The sequence below is a fragment of the Gavialis gangeticus genome, unplaced genomic scaffold, assembly GCF_001723915.1.
Source record: "Gavialis gangeticus isolate Ggan-Ray unplaced genomic scaffold, GavGan_comp1, whole genome shotgun sequence".
NCBI classification, from domain to species: Eukaryota; Metazoa; Chordata; order Crocodylia; family Gavialidae; genus Gavialis; species Gavialis gangeticus.
In genome coordinates, this window is record NW_017728995.1 from 28,620,613 (window position 1) to 28,634,114 (window position 13,502).

At 58.5% G+C, this 13,502-nt stretch overlaps 1 protein-coding gene across 3 annotated transcripts in view; it reads right to left on the minus strand.

Moving 5' to 3' along the window:
- Positions 1-449: 449 nt before the first annotated feature.
- Positions 450-13,502, minus strand: part of LOC109288041 — a 25,574-nt gene continuing 12,521 nt past the window's right edge. The window contains exons 2-13 of one of the 3 annotated variants that reach the window (XR_002095052.1): positions 11,769-11,954; positions 11,395-11,457; positions 11,183-11,302; positions 8,570-8,649; positions 8,108-8,435; positions 7,385-7,458; positions 6,754-6,837; positions 6,507-6,636; positions 4,884-5,006; positions 4,058-4,188; positions 3,840-3,985; positions 450-1,115 (exon numbers count right to left, since the gene is read on the minus strand). Coding sequence is in view for 2 of the 3 variants with exons in the window: in XM_019503379.1 (XP_019358924.1) it covers positions 3,899-3,985; positions 4,058-4,188; positions 4,884-5,006; positions 6,507-6,636; positions 6,754-6,837; positions 7,385-7,458; positions 8,108-8,435; positions 8,570-8,649; positions 11,183-11,302; positions 11,395-11,457; positions 11,769-11,954 (1,406 nt within the window). In the remaining variant the exon portion in view is untranslated. The remainder of the gene's footprint in view (positions 1,116-3,839; positions 3,986-4,057; positions 4,189-4,883; positions 5,007-6,506; positions 6,637-6,753; positions 6,838-7,384; positions 7,459-8,107; positions 8,436-8,569; positions 8,650-11,182; positions 11,303-11,394; positions 11,458-11,768; positions 11,955-13,502) is intronic. The other 2 variants (XM_019503379.1, XM_019503378.1) reach the window with 2 other exon arrangements.

A 13,502-nucleotide genomic window follows, 5' to 3' on the forward strand; every position in this document is an offset into this window, starting at 1 on the left:
GCCTCAGGGGGGACTCTCCCAGGCCTACCCCAGCTCACCCAGCGCTGCCAGCTGAAGGAGCTGCCAGCAGCCCGGTGCCCGGGGGCTTGCCCCTGCCCCGACTCAGCAGCACCAGGGGTTGCAGAGCAATCTGTGCCCCCAGCTGGACCTGAAAGACCCAGCCTTGCTCCTTCCAGCAAGGCACTGCCCTCCTTCAGCCTGCGGCTGGCACAGGAATGGCTCATACCAGCCCTGCAGCCACTGCAAGGCTCCCCCCCTCCACACACACCCCAAGCCAGCAGCATGAGATGCATAGGCTGCACTAGGCTTCCCTGAGACCCCCCCAAGCTCTCCCACCCACCTGCTTCTCCCTCTGGACCCCACCTTGGCCCTGTCAGACAGAGCCGGTGCACCAGAGATGGGGCAGGGACCCGCACGGCGGCCTGGCAGGATGAAGCCCCACAGCCACCTGGCCACTAAACCTGGGTTTATTCTTATCTCTGCACACACGCATACACACGCACGTTACAGACACAGAGACGAGGAGAGTGGGGCCCAGCCCTCCCTCACCCACCCCTGCCGGCATGGAGTGAGGGGGGAGCAGCCCCCCACCTGGAGCGAGAGATGGGAATACTGGGAAATGCCCAGAGTGAAAGACAGAGGAAACACCAGTTTGCTAACCATGGGTGCCACAGCCCTGGCATGAGCAGGCAGTTCCCAGCCACCTACAGCCCCCAGGAGCAGCTCAGCCTGGGAGAGGCATCCAGCACCAAAGACAGAGACCTGCACCCACGGGGTCCACGGCTCAGCACCTGCAGCTGCCCACACAGAGGCCAGAAGCACCGCTTCTCTGTCCTCTCCACCAGGGAATCCTGCCCTCTGTCCAGAGGCAGCAGGCAGCTGTGGCCCCATTGGCATGGGGAAGAAGGGGAGTAGTGTCACCCAGGAGGGATGGGGGCAGGGGATGCCAGTCCAGACGAGCAGGAAGGGGGTTCCCCGATTTCGACAGCACTGATGCTCTTCAGAAGGATGTGAGCTCTGGTCCCACTCCCCTGTCCCCTGCCCAGAAGGGGAGCAGCCCCAGGGTAACAGGATGGGGCCCATGGATCTTCAGTGCCAGCCGGAGCGAGACCTGCCTGAGAGAAGAGGTGGGGGGAGAGTTAGGGTGGACCTGCACAGCCAGGAGCCGCTAAGGTAGGGGGGCGGAGGGGGGCACAGACCACCAGGCCTAGCGCGAGGCAGAAGCCTGGGGCTGGATCGGACCCCTGTTGTGTGGACTAGTGACCGGGAGCTGTGGGATGGGGAAGGAGTGCAAGGGGACATAGGTGAAGGGTCAAGGTGAAAACGGGGACTCCCAGACCCTGAGCCCATCTACCCGAGTGTCCACTGCCCCAGGGGAAGGTGTGTCTGGCGCCAGGGCTGGAATAATGCGGCTTAAACCCCGTCCCAAAGCCAGAAGCGTTGTCTCTCCGCCTGCTGGGACTAGGGACCCTCGTCACCCTCACGTGTGCCCAGCCCCTCTTTGTGTCCTGCCAGACTTAAGGACCCCACAACCTCCTGGGGCAGCCAGGGCACATGCACGCAGCTGGCCGCCCCTGCCCTTCCTTGATGCCTCCTTGCTCCCATGCTGCAGGAAGCAGCTTCCACCCAGCCACCTGGGCCTCGTCTGGACAGCTGCTAGTCACAGCCCCTCTGTCCTGAGTTAACGGCCCTGTCCTCTGCCCAAGGAGCAAGTCTGGGCCTCCATTCTTCCCACCCCCCACATTTACCCGTTGGGCCAAGCAGCTGGGCTTCACCCTGCTGTCCGCAGACCAACACCTCCAACCCTGAGCCTGTATCAGGCCACCAAAACCCTCCACAGCAGCTCCAGCTTTTCCTTCCGGCCGGTCTCACCTCGTGGTTCTCCTCCATCCTCACCCTACTCATGCACTGAGCAGCACCAGGCCTCTGCCATTCCTCACAGCCTCCTCAGGTCCCTCTACCCTTCCCTCAACATTTCAGCAATGGCAGATTTTGCCACCATGGGGCAAATACCCTCAAAGCTGGAGCAAAACCAGGACCGCTGCTGTCAGCTGTTTGCCAGCAAGTAAACAGACCCGTTTATTCTGCCTCTTAACCAGATGTTGGCAGAGGGCGACACTGCGTTCCTCACTGCTCATCTTTCACTGATCCTGTGGGGGCCATTAGAAAGCTGAAGCAATTGTGTCAAGCCATTCTCCTTCATCCACTCATCCCCCAACACGTCCCAATGCTAAGATCAGATGAGAGACTGACAGACAAACGGGCTGTTTAAATGCTGGTTTCCCAGCTCGCCAGGCACAGCTGCGGGGCTTCCAGGGCTGTAACTCCTCCAGTCAGCCCAAAAGCCTTTTCTAAAGATAGGAATGGCATTCACTACCCTGCCACCCCTGCTCCTGCAGCTGTTCTTAGCCCAGCCACTGCAGATCAGCGCTCCTTCCAGAGTGGACATGTTTTCACTTCGCCTACCTGGTGTGGCCTGGCTGAGTAATGGGAAGGTGACCTGGAAGGAGGCTGTGACTAGGACATCAGGGCTGGGAGGTTTCATACAGAGCAAGGGAAGGGGATAGGCAATAGACATCTCAGGGAATTAGGGGCAGGATTGACACTACCTCCAAGACAAGGCGGAGGGCAGAGTTAAGGGTGTTAGGACAAGTACATCTACCTTCTGTTGTGAATGCTTCCGATTAAAAACCCTCCACAGGTGCCAGTGGCATTGCCCTAAGCTCCCTCCTATATTCTGGCTGCCAAGAGATCTTGATAAACCTGGTCAAGGTGTTTGTACCACCTTGGCTTGAAGTTGCAGCAAGGTGGGATTAGCTTGGATCCCAGGGAAAGCTGCTTCACTGTTACAGCAAGGAGGCAGTGGAACAGACACCAGGGAAGCTGCCGGCTCTCCATCGCTTGAGGTGTTCAAGGAGAGGTTGGACAGCCACTGGTGGGGACAATCTAGGTGTAGCTGTGCCCAAGCTCTACTAAGGATACTGCTCATGCATCTGGGCTTTGTTGGTTACCCCCTCCCCACCTTTCTACCAGATGTGTCGGGGGCGGTTAAGCCTCCCTCAGAGGAATTGGGTGTTGGCTGCACCCAAGGCTGGGCACTTTGACTGGGCTGTGCCAGTGCTCCTGCTGGGACTTAAACCCAGAGGTTCCTGGCTAAAGGGTCTTGACCCTCCACTCAGTCAGACTGATGCCACATTTGGTGTCGGGAAGGAATTTTGCCCCCTAGTTGGATTGGCGCAGACTGGGGAGGTTTCAACCTTCCTCCCTAGCAGGAGGCATAACTTCTACCTGGGATCTCTTCAGCATATATTTACAAGCTTCTATAGAAACAGGACATTGACTGCTGTGGTTCCCCTGCTTTACCTGTGGCAGGCTCAGGTGCAATGTCTTGTGTTGCGTCAAGGTTGCCGATAGTTTTACTATAGTGTTTAGATGATGTATTTGTATGGGATGGTTTGGGTAGGGACGACCCTGCCAGAGGCAGGGCATTGGACTAGATATGACCTCTGCAGGTCCCTTCCAGCCACACTTCTCTATGATTGCACGCTGCAGAGCAGTGACAGCAGCCCACACTGGGAGCCTGAAGCTTGTCACTGCTGTGTACTCTCTGCTGTCCTCACACAATTCTGTATCACGGAGAAGCAGGGCTGGAAGGGACCTCCAGAAGTCATCTAATCCAACTCCTGCTTGAGACAGACGAGTGATTTTATGGGGCGCCGCCCGGAGGACACAGCTCCATTGCTCTGCCTGGCTGAAGCCTGGAGCAGGGGCTGCTGGGCTCCTGCCAGCTCCCCCAGACACAATGGCATGCTTGACTCAGAGCCCCCACATGCTCTCACCTTAGTGACCTCACCTCAGTCCATGCTGTCCCCCTGGCAGCCCATGGAGGGGTCAGAGGTCACGAGCTTGGCTCCTCCTGGGACGTTTCTGACAGGTAGCCCCTGGGCGACTCCACCAGGTAGGCATACGAGAGCCCAACCATCACCTGTGGGAGCAGAAAAGCCATCAGCAAGCAGTTCGCAGAATCAAAGAGCCAGGGGGAGTGAGAGATGCTCACCGTCAGCAGGCTGAGTAGGCCCATCATCACCCCCAGCATGATGAAGAGGTTGTCAGTCAGGCCTCCGGCCCACAGCGGGCCCAGGATGGTGGCCACTCCCCCAACCGAGCGCCGCAGCCCCTGACTGAAGCCTGCAGCGGGCGAAAAGCACAAAGGGTTAGACCCTGCGTCTGGAAGTGGGGAGGCTGGAAACAGAAGCAGGGTAAAAAGCAACGTGGGTTTAACCCAAGGGAGATTAGACAATACTGCTGCATCAACACTGTGAGCCGCGGGGCTCGCCTGACCCAAAGGATGCTCGGATCCCGTCACCTTGCACTCAATAGGGTGCCATGTAGCGAGTGGTCTGCGAAGATGGGGATCAGCGCAGGGTCTGCGAGTAGGACAAAGATCTGGCTACAAGGGCATAACAGAGAGGCCCGTCCCTTTAAGAGGGAGCAGTGAGCCCTGTTGAGAGAGCCCAGCTGCCGTGCACTTGGATAACGAGGGAGCATCCCCCTGGGAGCCTGCTGACAAAGGGAGATGAAGAACATCTCCCTGATGCTTCCCCAGCTGCCGGCTTTCTGGGGGCCAAAGCCAGGCCCCAGCGCAGAGCCCCAGGGCACAAACCAGGCATACCTGAAGGAAGACCCTGAGCAAAGGGGGTGGGAGGGCAGAGCAGCCTCCTGAAGGTCCAAGTGCATTACTGCCCTCACCTTGGCACCTGGGAGCAAAGGGGGTGCAGACGCCTGAACTCTGGGGGAGGGGCCCACTGAAAAGAGGCAATGATGGGGGGGTTGTCGAGCAACTGTGTTGCGCAGTGTGGGGAAACCCACAGCCCACAACTCACCCTGTGTCCTCTCAGCTGTCACCTTGGAGAAGAGCGAGACCTGGGAGACGGCCACAAAGGGGAGCCCCAGGACCTGCAAAAAAACCCCGACCACCAGCTCTCCCAGCAGGACACCAAAGCTCCCTGCAGACACAGCAGACAAAAGTCATAGTTTCATAGTTTCATAGATTTAGGGTCGGAAGGGACCTAGTAGATCTTCTAGCCCGACCCCCCGCCAGGGCAGGAGAACAAAACCCCAAAACAAGAAACGGGACTCAAATGAGTCCAGCCAGGTAGGCATCCAGCCTCTTCTTAAAGACCCCCAGGGTAGGGGCCAGCACCACTTCCCTTGGAAGTTGGTTCCAGCTCCTAGCCGCCCTAACTGTGAAGTAGTTTTTGCGGATGTCCAATCTATACCTCCTCTCCATCAACTTGTGCCCATTACTCCTTGTTATGCCAGCGGGCGCTAGGGGAAACAGCGTCTCCCCCAAACCCTTCTGGTCCCCCCTAGTGAGTCTATAGACGGTCACCAGGTCCCCCCTCAGCCTTCTCTTGTGGAGGCTGAATAGGTTCAGGTCCCGCAGTCTCTCACTGTAGGGTCTGCCCTGTTGTCCCCGGATCATGCGGGTGGCCCTCCTCTGGACCCTCTCCATGTTGTCCACATCCCTCTTGAAATGGGGCGCACAGAACTGGACACAATACTCCAGCTGTGGCCTGACCAGCATCGCGTAGAGGGGGAGGATCACCTCCTTGGCTCTACTCGAGATGCACCTCTCGAGTAGAGCCAAGTCAGTCAAGGGTGGAGAAGCCTCCAGACCCTTGGGAGCTGCAGCCAGCCCTGGGCACTCTCCTTAGAGACCTCAAGCCAGGGCCTGCAGGTTGTGCAGTAGACAGCTAAGCCCCTGGCACATCCCCCCACATGCTACCTTGTGCCAGCTACTGCCACCTTTAGCCATGGAGCAAAAGAACAGATGAAGCCCACCCTCACATCCTCTCCCTTGGGAACACCTCTGCTGCACATCGAGACGGGGGGCCGTACGGAGGTGGATGCAGTGGCATTTTGAAGTTTCTAAAGCAGGTAAAAGTCCCCACTCGCTTCTCAGAGGCAAACCCATCTCTTCCTCTTCCTTCCACTCCCCAACCTGCTGCTGCCAATGTCCCAGGAGCCGTGGAAGCATCAGAGCCCTTCCCGCCTGTGGGGGGCTGCACGTGGCTGGGGAGGGGACAGGTGCAGTGGTGATGGGCAGGGCTGCCCCTTCCCTGTGCCTGCCCCAAGGGAACCACATAAGGTGAGGTGGGGTGGGGTGGGGTGCGGAGGAACTACTCTGAGCCCTCCCAAGCTGAGCCCAGACTTGACCCAGCCCCTGAGAAAGCAGCAATAGCAGGCAGGGAAGTTTGCAGGGGAGGCAAGCATGCACCTCCAAGAAAGAAAGGGAAGTGATGGGGGATTTTCACCTGCTTTAGGGATCCTGATGGGGCTGGAGGAGGCTGGGAGCAGAGGATGCAGCCCCTTGCTGCCCTGCAATATGAAGCCCGCTGGGCCAGCCCACCAGACACCAGGCACCCCACAGCATCCTCTGCAGGGCTGGTGGGACCCTCCCCACCCCTGGCCGCAGGGAACAAACACAGGCCCCTGCAAGTTACCTTGGGGCCGAGCCAAAAACAGCAAGCACCAGACACAGGCCACGTTGCAGATGATGAGGCCCAGGACCAGGATGACACGGTCGGGGAGGCGCATGCTGAGACAGCGCACCAGGAAGAAGCCGCAGATCACCTGGGGCAGGGAGGGGAGTGGGGTTATCATGTGGGGACCCTGGCACAGAGCTAGGGCAGAAGGAAGGACCATGAGCCCCAAACAATGCCCCGCCCTGGGGTTCGGCATCTGTCTCACCTCAATGCCACACAGGAAGTACATGATGCTGTTCTCCAGCTCCCCGAAGTTCAGGTAGCGCTGGGTGATGGGGGTCACCATGGTCTGGAGAGAGACAGATGCATGGGGGCTCCTCCACAGCAGGGCAGGTGCCACGCTCCAGTGAAGGGTCTGAGGAGGCTGCCTGCAGCAGTGCCCGTGGTGTGTACTGCCCTCCCCTGCAGGCTGCCTAGCCCTGCTCAGCCGTGCAGCCAAGCCTTGGGGCTTCCCTGCCCAGCACGGCGTTTTCTGCTGCCTGGGCATGGCCACATCCTGCCCCACAAGGAGACCTTCACCAGGTAGGTCTCCAGGAGCCAGGGGCTCAGAGCCCGCCACCCACCCCAGGTGAGAGAAGCATCCTCACCCCCCCAGCTGGGTGCTGGAAGGAGTCCAGGGCACGAAGCAGAGGCAAGGGCAGACACCAGCTCCCCCACAATCACATCCAGAACCTCAGAGGGGCTAGAGAAGACGTCCCACCCTTCCTATACGTACCCCAGGGTGGCTCTGAGTGGGGCTGGGACCCCAAGGCACCCCCACCCCAGCTCTGGAGGACAAGAGCCCGTCTGAGTGGGTGCTGAAGGGTGGGAGCTGCCTGCAGCGCCCTGCTCCTCACCTCCAGGGCCGTCTGGTTGAAGAGCGTGATGAACTGGGCTGTGAGCAAAACCACCACCTCCTCCCGCAGGTATTCTGCAAAGACAGCAGGCAGGACATGGAGACACTTGGATGCGGCTGGTTCCCGTCACAGCTGCTTCAAGGACGACACTACTCCACAACCGTGAGCCCCTGCCACGCTGGGCTGACAGATCACGCTCCCGGCATCCCCCAGCTACTGAGGGCACCATCAGAGCTGCGGGCTCGATCCCAGCTTGGCCCACCAGCCCACGTGGCCCAGTCCCCTCAGGACAAGCCCTGCTTCTGGTGGACTGAAGGGAGAGTCTCCCATTTCCTGGTGGGCTTTAGGCACCCAGTAGAAGCTGAGTCAGGCTCTCCCCTGCCCTTGGCCTGTCTTTGGGGCAGGGCCTGACTCTTACAATGTGAATGGGCAGCACCCAGCACAACAGGGCCCCGAGCTCAGGTGCAGGGGGGCGGTCCTCTGGGTACACCTCCTCTCCCCACGAAATCCATTGTTGGCTCAGCTCAGGTGGCCTCTGGGGCCAGCACACCCCTGCCTGCCACACCCCACACTCACCATGTGTGTCCATGGAGACACTTAGCTGTGGGCACCATCCCCAGGACCACTGGCACATGCCCAGGCCAAGGAGCCATACAGGGAGGGCCACTACTGTGCTCCCCCCCGGGCAGCTGCCAGGACCCCCTTGAGACCATGGGCACTCACCCTTCATGGTGCTTAAATTCTGGAGCTGGCTCTTCCCCTTGTCATGCGCCTCCTCCTCAGCCAGGTGTCCATTGGGCACGTAGCGGTACTCATCCCCTGCATGGGGGTCAGGACCGCCGGGGGTGGCTGCTCGCAGGTCAGAGCCGGTGCTGCCGTAGCGGCTGTTCTCGGCCCCCTCCTCCAGGCCGGCATCATGAGGCACCAAGGGCTCCTCCTCCTCCTCCTGTGGCACAAGGGCCGCCCGCTGCAGGTGGGCTGAGGGCGGCAGGTCATAGTACATGGCCATGACGACGAACTGGAGCAGGATCCACAGCAAGCACATGAAGAGCTGTGTGGACACAGGGACAGAAGGACGGATAGCAGAGCCTCTGTGGCCTCTTGCCAGGGTCCCCAGGGCCCCCCAGAGCTCTGCACATCCTCCCCATCCCCAGAAGCCCAGGACCAAGAGCCCCAGATACTCACTCCAGGGGATGTGAATTTGTTGACCTCAAAGGGCCCCAGACGGAAGTTACAGAGCCGCAGGAAGAGGTTACAGGCAGGTCCTAGGTGCAGACAGATAGCGGGTCAGAGGCACTGGGAGGAAACCGGAGGGCAAGGAGTGCTGGGCCCCCCTGCTACCATGCACCCCAGGGCAGGAGGGGCAAGGCCAGTCACCAAGGGTGTTTCTACCCTGACGGGCACCCCTCTCCTCCCCTCACTGCCTTGCACTGACAAGCGCTCAGTGCTCTGGCAGGAAACCCTCTGCAAGGGACCCAGCAAGGGAATCCCCTCCCCAAGAGAGGCACAGCCCCTATCCCCACCCAAGAAATGCCAGGGTCCCAGGCCCACCCTTCACTCCTGCATGTGGTCAGCGACAGCGTTCAGGAGGCGCCTGCCACAAACCCTGAGAGCTGGTAAAGCAGAGCCTCGGCCCCCCAAACACATGCACACAAACACCTCCCTGGCTTTGAGGTAAGGCTAAGGACATCCAGACCAACCCTGTCAGAGATCTGTCCAAGCCGGCACGTGCAAGGCTCCCCTGCCCCCTCTCTTGGCAGCCTGCTCCACTACCGTGCTGTTCCCAGCCCCAAGTCTGCTAAGCCGATTACCCCCCACTCTGCCCCGGGGGGATGTGAGGAACAGTGCATCCCCCTCGTGCCTAGGGAGGAGAGGGCCTTGCCCCAGGAGCCTTGAGGTCCCTCCATCTTCTCATCCCTAGACCCCAACTTGCTTAGCCTCCTAGATGGACTTTCCTAAACATCTCAGCCTTCCTGACCTCAGTTCCAGACCATCTCCAGCACCTCCACCTCTCAAAGCACAGTGCCCAGGACTGCACACAAGACGCCAGCCAAGGCCTCACCAGCACCAAGAGCAGCTAACACCTCTGACACACGATGCCCATTAGCCCAGCCAACCCCAGAGGCTTTGCAGAGTCAGGTCCCTTCCTGAACCCTGGCTGAGAGAAGGACCTGCCAAGTAACCAGGGGCTGAGAGAGCCACAGCAAACAGCTGCACAGGGCTCCTGAGGCACTCGAGCTGTTTGCTGCAGCTTGTATTGCCCAGGGCGCTGCTTCTCCAAGCCACTCTGCAGGATGCAGCTGTGCTCCAGCTAGGTGGAGAAGCAACTGCTGGCTGTGAAAGCTTGCACAAAAATGCAAGACAGTGGCTGGGGCAAGAACTGGGTTGTGGTGACAAGCCTGCCACAAGAAAATCAAGTCTCTGCGATGGCTGCAACCTATTAAGGCACAGAGACAGTGGAGCTTGTGGCACCCAATACCAGACCCATGCCATAAAATAATAAGAGTGATGGTTCCTCTAAAAGGAAAATTGTTGGCAAAGACCTGACACACACAACACGTGCATCTCCAAGCTCAGAGAGCAAGGAAGAGGCTGAGCCAGCGTAACTAGAGAAGGCAAGGAAGCTACATATATATTTCAACTGAACTAGCAACTAAAGAAAACAAAATATGCATTTCAAGCAAAACCTGTAAAAGGTGCATTGAATACAGGAAAGATGTCCTGTACGTGACATCCTCATATTTCTCAAAACAGGCATCCAGTGTCTAAAGCATTACAAATGTCTCAGTCATTCAATGTCTGTCTGAAGTTTTGTAGACAGACCATCACCAGTACAAGCTATTGCAAATTTGCCTCACTGATAAACAAATACTCCAAAACAGGCCCGGTAACCAATGCCTCTAGGCATCCTGTTTAGCTACTCAAGACCCATCACATTTAACTGACCCATAACTTCAGTAGCTGCGAGAAACACAAGTTCTTCACACCTGGACAAATCCAAAAACAGGAGCCAGGCAGTTTAACAATTGTAACGTGACGGTCACCCTTTTCCTCCCTGTTTTGCTCTGACTTTAACTGACCAACCATCAAGGAAAAATGCTTTGAGGCTATATAATTAAAACAGTATAAAAAGCAAGACAGAACTGCCAGCAAGGTGTGCAACCCAGAAAAGATCAAGAAGCCATCCTGCACCCAGCCCGGGAGTAAAGGACCCACACTTTGTAAAGGCTGCAAGACTAGCTTCCCTGCCTGCGTAGGGAAGAAAACACTGCTGCAGCTAAATATGTATTAGGACTTTCTGTAATAGCTCATTTTATGTTGGGCAAGAGTCTTTTTTCAGCTTTGTAGCTTGTTGGTAGTTATTAAAGCAAGCCTTTCTGCTAATGAATCAACTGAGTGTTGTGTCAATTCTTAGGTAGGTTTAAAAACCAACTTTTAAGTGCAACAGCAACCTTTGAGACAAAAGCCCTCTATGACCCAACACAAAGCTGCCAGCCGCCGTGGTACGAATGATCCGGGTTCTCCTGTGCCTCTCAGGATAAGACCAGCCTTTCCCTCCACAGCCCCATGCCATGGCCTCCTGCTCAGTGCCCCCGCGGGTCCTACGCTGCAGTCCTGCTGCCTCACCAGCTCTCCCCAGTCTCATATTCACCCTTGGATTTCTCCTCCCAGGCAGCTCCCTGCACACTTCTCTATCAAACTCCATCTTGCCGAGCTCGGACAGCTCCTCCAGTTCTGTGCAGCTCGTGCTCCCTCTTCCAGACCCTCCACCTGGTCCAGCAAAAGGGAGGCTCTTACCAATCAGGAGTCCAACCTGCCGACATGCCATGACCACTGCAAACACCGTAGCGCGCTCTTGCGAGGTGGTGGAGCGAGTGAGGTACCCAAAGATGGAGGCACCCGCTCCTGTCCCGACACCTGTGACAGAGATGTGCAGGGCCAGGGGTGAGAGAGATGGTGCAGGCACCTAAAGCCCCTAGGATACAGGCCTGGATGCCTCCAGCTCTTACCTGCCACAAGCCGGCTGCCCAGAAGGAGCCATTTGGAGATGCCCATGAAGTACATGAAATTCCCTGAATCGGGGACACAAGAGCAACAGGTAACACAGACAGGAAGGTGCAACGAGACAGCCCACGGGGCCGAGGCAGCTGGAGACAGCTCCCCAGAACCAGCAACATGGGGTGCGTGTCACAGGGTGCACGTGTGACTGCAGGCTGTGGTCAACCCCACAGGCCTGTGTGAGGGTCCCACGCTGAGCTATGGGCCTTCCCATGGGTCGTGCAGTTTCAGTCGCTGCATATAAAATGGGGCACTGCTGTCTTCCCTCAGGGGGGGCTGGAATCTGAAGTACGAGGTCCCCCCCAGTCTGCTCTCACGGCCTCACCTGCAATCTCAAACGTGTTGGCAAAGAGGATGATTGCTTTGGTGTGCTGGGTGCGGTCCGACCAGAGCCCGAAGAGGGGCCCTGACAGCAGGCCAGTGAGGCTGAAGGCAGAGATCCCCAGGCCCAGGAAGTACGGCTCCGCATGGAGAGTCTGCAGGTAGGCCCAGATGGTTGGCAGGATCACCGCTGGCAGGCAAGGAAGACAGACAGACAGTCAGAGACAGCCCCAGGCTGAGTCCCACCAGGACACCCCACACCAATACTGAGCCTGATCCTGGATCCAGCCAGCGAAGGACTCATCTCAGCGCAGCGCCAGGCCACCCAGCTCCTGACCCTCCCCCACCCCCAAATTGGCACGGGCTGACCAGTGACAAGGACAGCAAAGGCCATCTGGGTCCCTGAGACCCACCAGCTGGGGGTCCCACCCTGCCCACCTCAGCTGATCCAGCCATTGGGGCAGCTGGACGGCTTCTCCGGATGCCTGGCACAGCCAGGTGAAGCGTCAGCCACGCAGACGGACCCTCCGCAGCCACAGCGAGCTCTCCTAGTCCTTCCCTCTCCCCCGGGAGACAGCGCTGGCTTCCCAGAGACATAGGAACCTCCTGCAATGCCCCTTCCTGCTCAGAGCCTCCCCACTCAGGCTGCACGTGGCTAGTCCGGCATATCCCAGCATATCCCGAGGCATTTGGTCAGCGGTAAGAGTAGGAAAGGACAGCGCGTTTTTTACGGGGCATGCCATTAGAGCAGCCACGGCCATGTCGCTTCCTCCGCACAGGTAGCACAGCTAGAAAGCTCCACGAAGCTCTGTACAGCTAGCAGCAGATCCCCCCAGCCTGCCTCGGACTGCCCCCTGTGCTGCACCCTCCCGTTCCTGAAAGCACAGGTTATCTCGACTGGCCAACTCCAGATGTCCCAGGCAGGCAGCCAAGAGGTGGTGCTGCCCCATGGCTCGGTGACTGCTCTCTGATCACCCGCAAGGGAGCTCTGGAGTTTCAGGTCCAGGGCCAAGGAAGCAGAAAGGCCCCTAAGTCACCCCAGACACCAAGAGCATGGCCAGGGCAGGTCTCTGGTGTCAGGCAGGGAGGCCCCACGGCCAGTTTCTCCAGCCAGGCTCAGCTCGCCCCTGTCTGCTTTCCCCCAGGGACAGAGGTGCTGCAACACCGTTGCCCACCCCCACCTGCTCACCCTTGCCCCGCTTCCCTCTGCAACGACGGAGCCAGCTGCTCAAAGAGAGATCTGTCTGGCTCAAAGTCTTTTTGGTGCCCTTGGAGGCCTCCCCTGTAGGAGTTGGCAGCGCACTCAGCTCCCCACTCCCTGCTCATTTTGGGAGGGCTCAGCACCCTCCCACCCACGCACCAGGGCTGGCTCTATGGCCCTATCCAGCATAAACCAAGGACTGACTAACCCCTGGGCCTCAGTTTTCCACATTCCCAGAGAATGGGAGAGCAGGGACTGCAAAGCGGTAGCTCTAGGGGGGCAGATCATGCTTGGATTATGGAGGAAGAAAGGGCAAGGTTGGGACGTGGAGGATGCTGGAGATGAGCCCATGCCTCGGTGAAAAGGGAAGCTGCTGTAAATTGTATAGGGAGTAAGCAGGGGGTTGGGATCTCAGTCCAGACCCTACTGTTCTTAGGCTGGAGGTGACATCCAGGAGGAAACAGAAGGGAGACAGACCAAGCAGTGGGGTTCATGGAGTGCTAGCAACAGAGGAGGAGGAGTGCAATCCATTGGTGG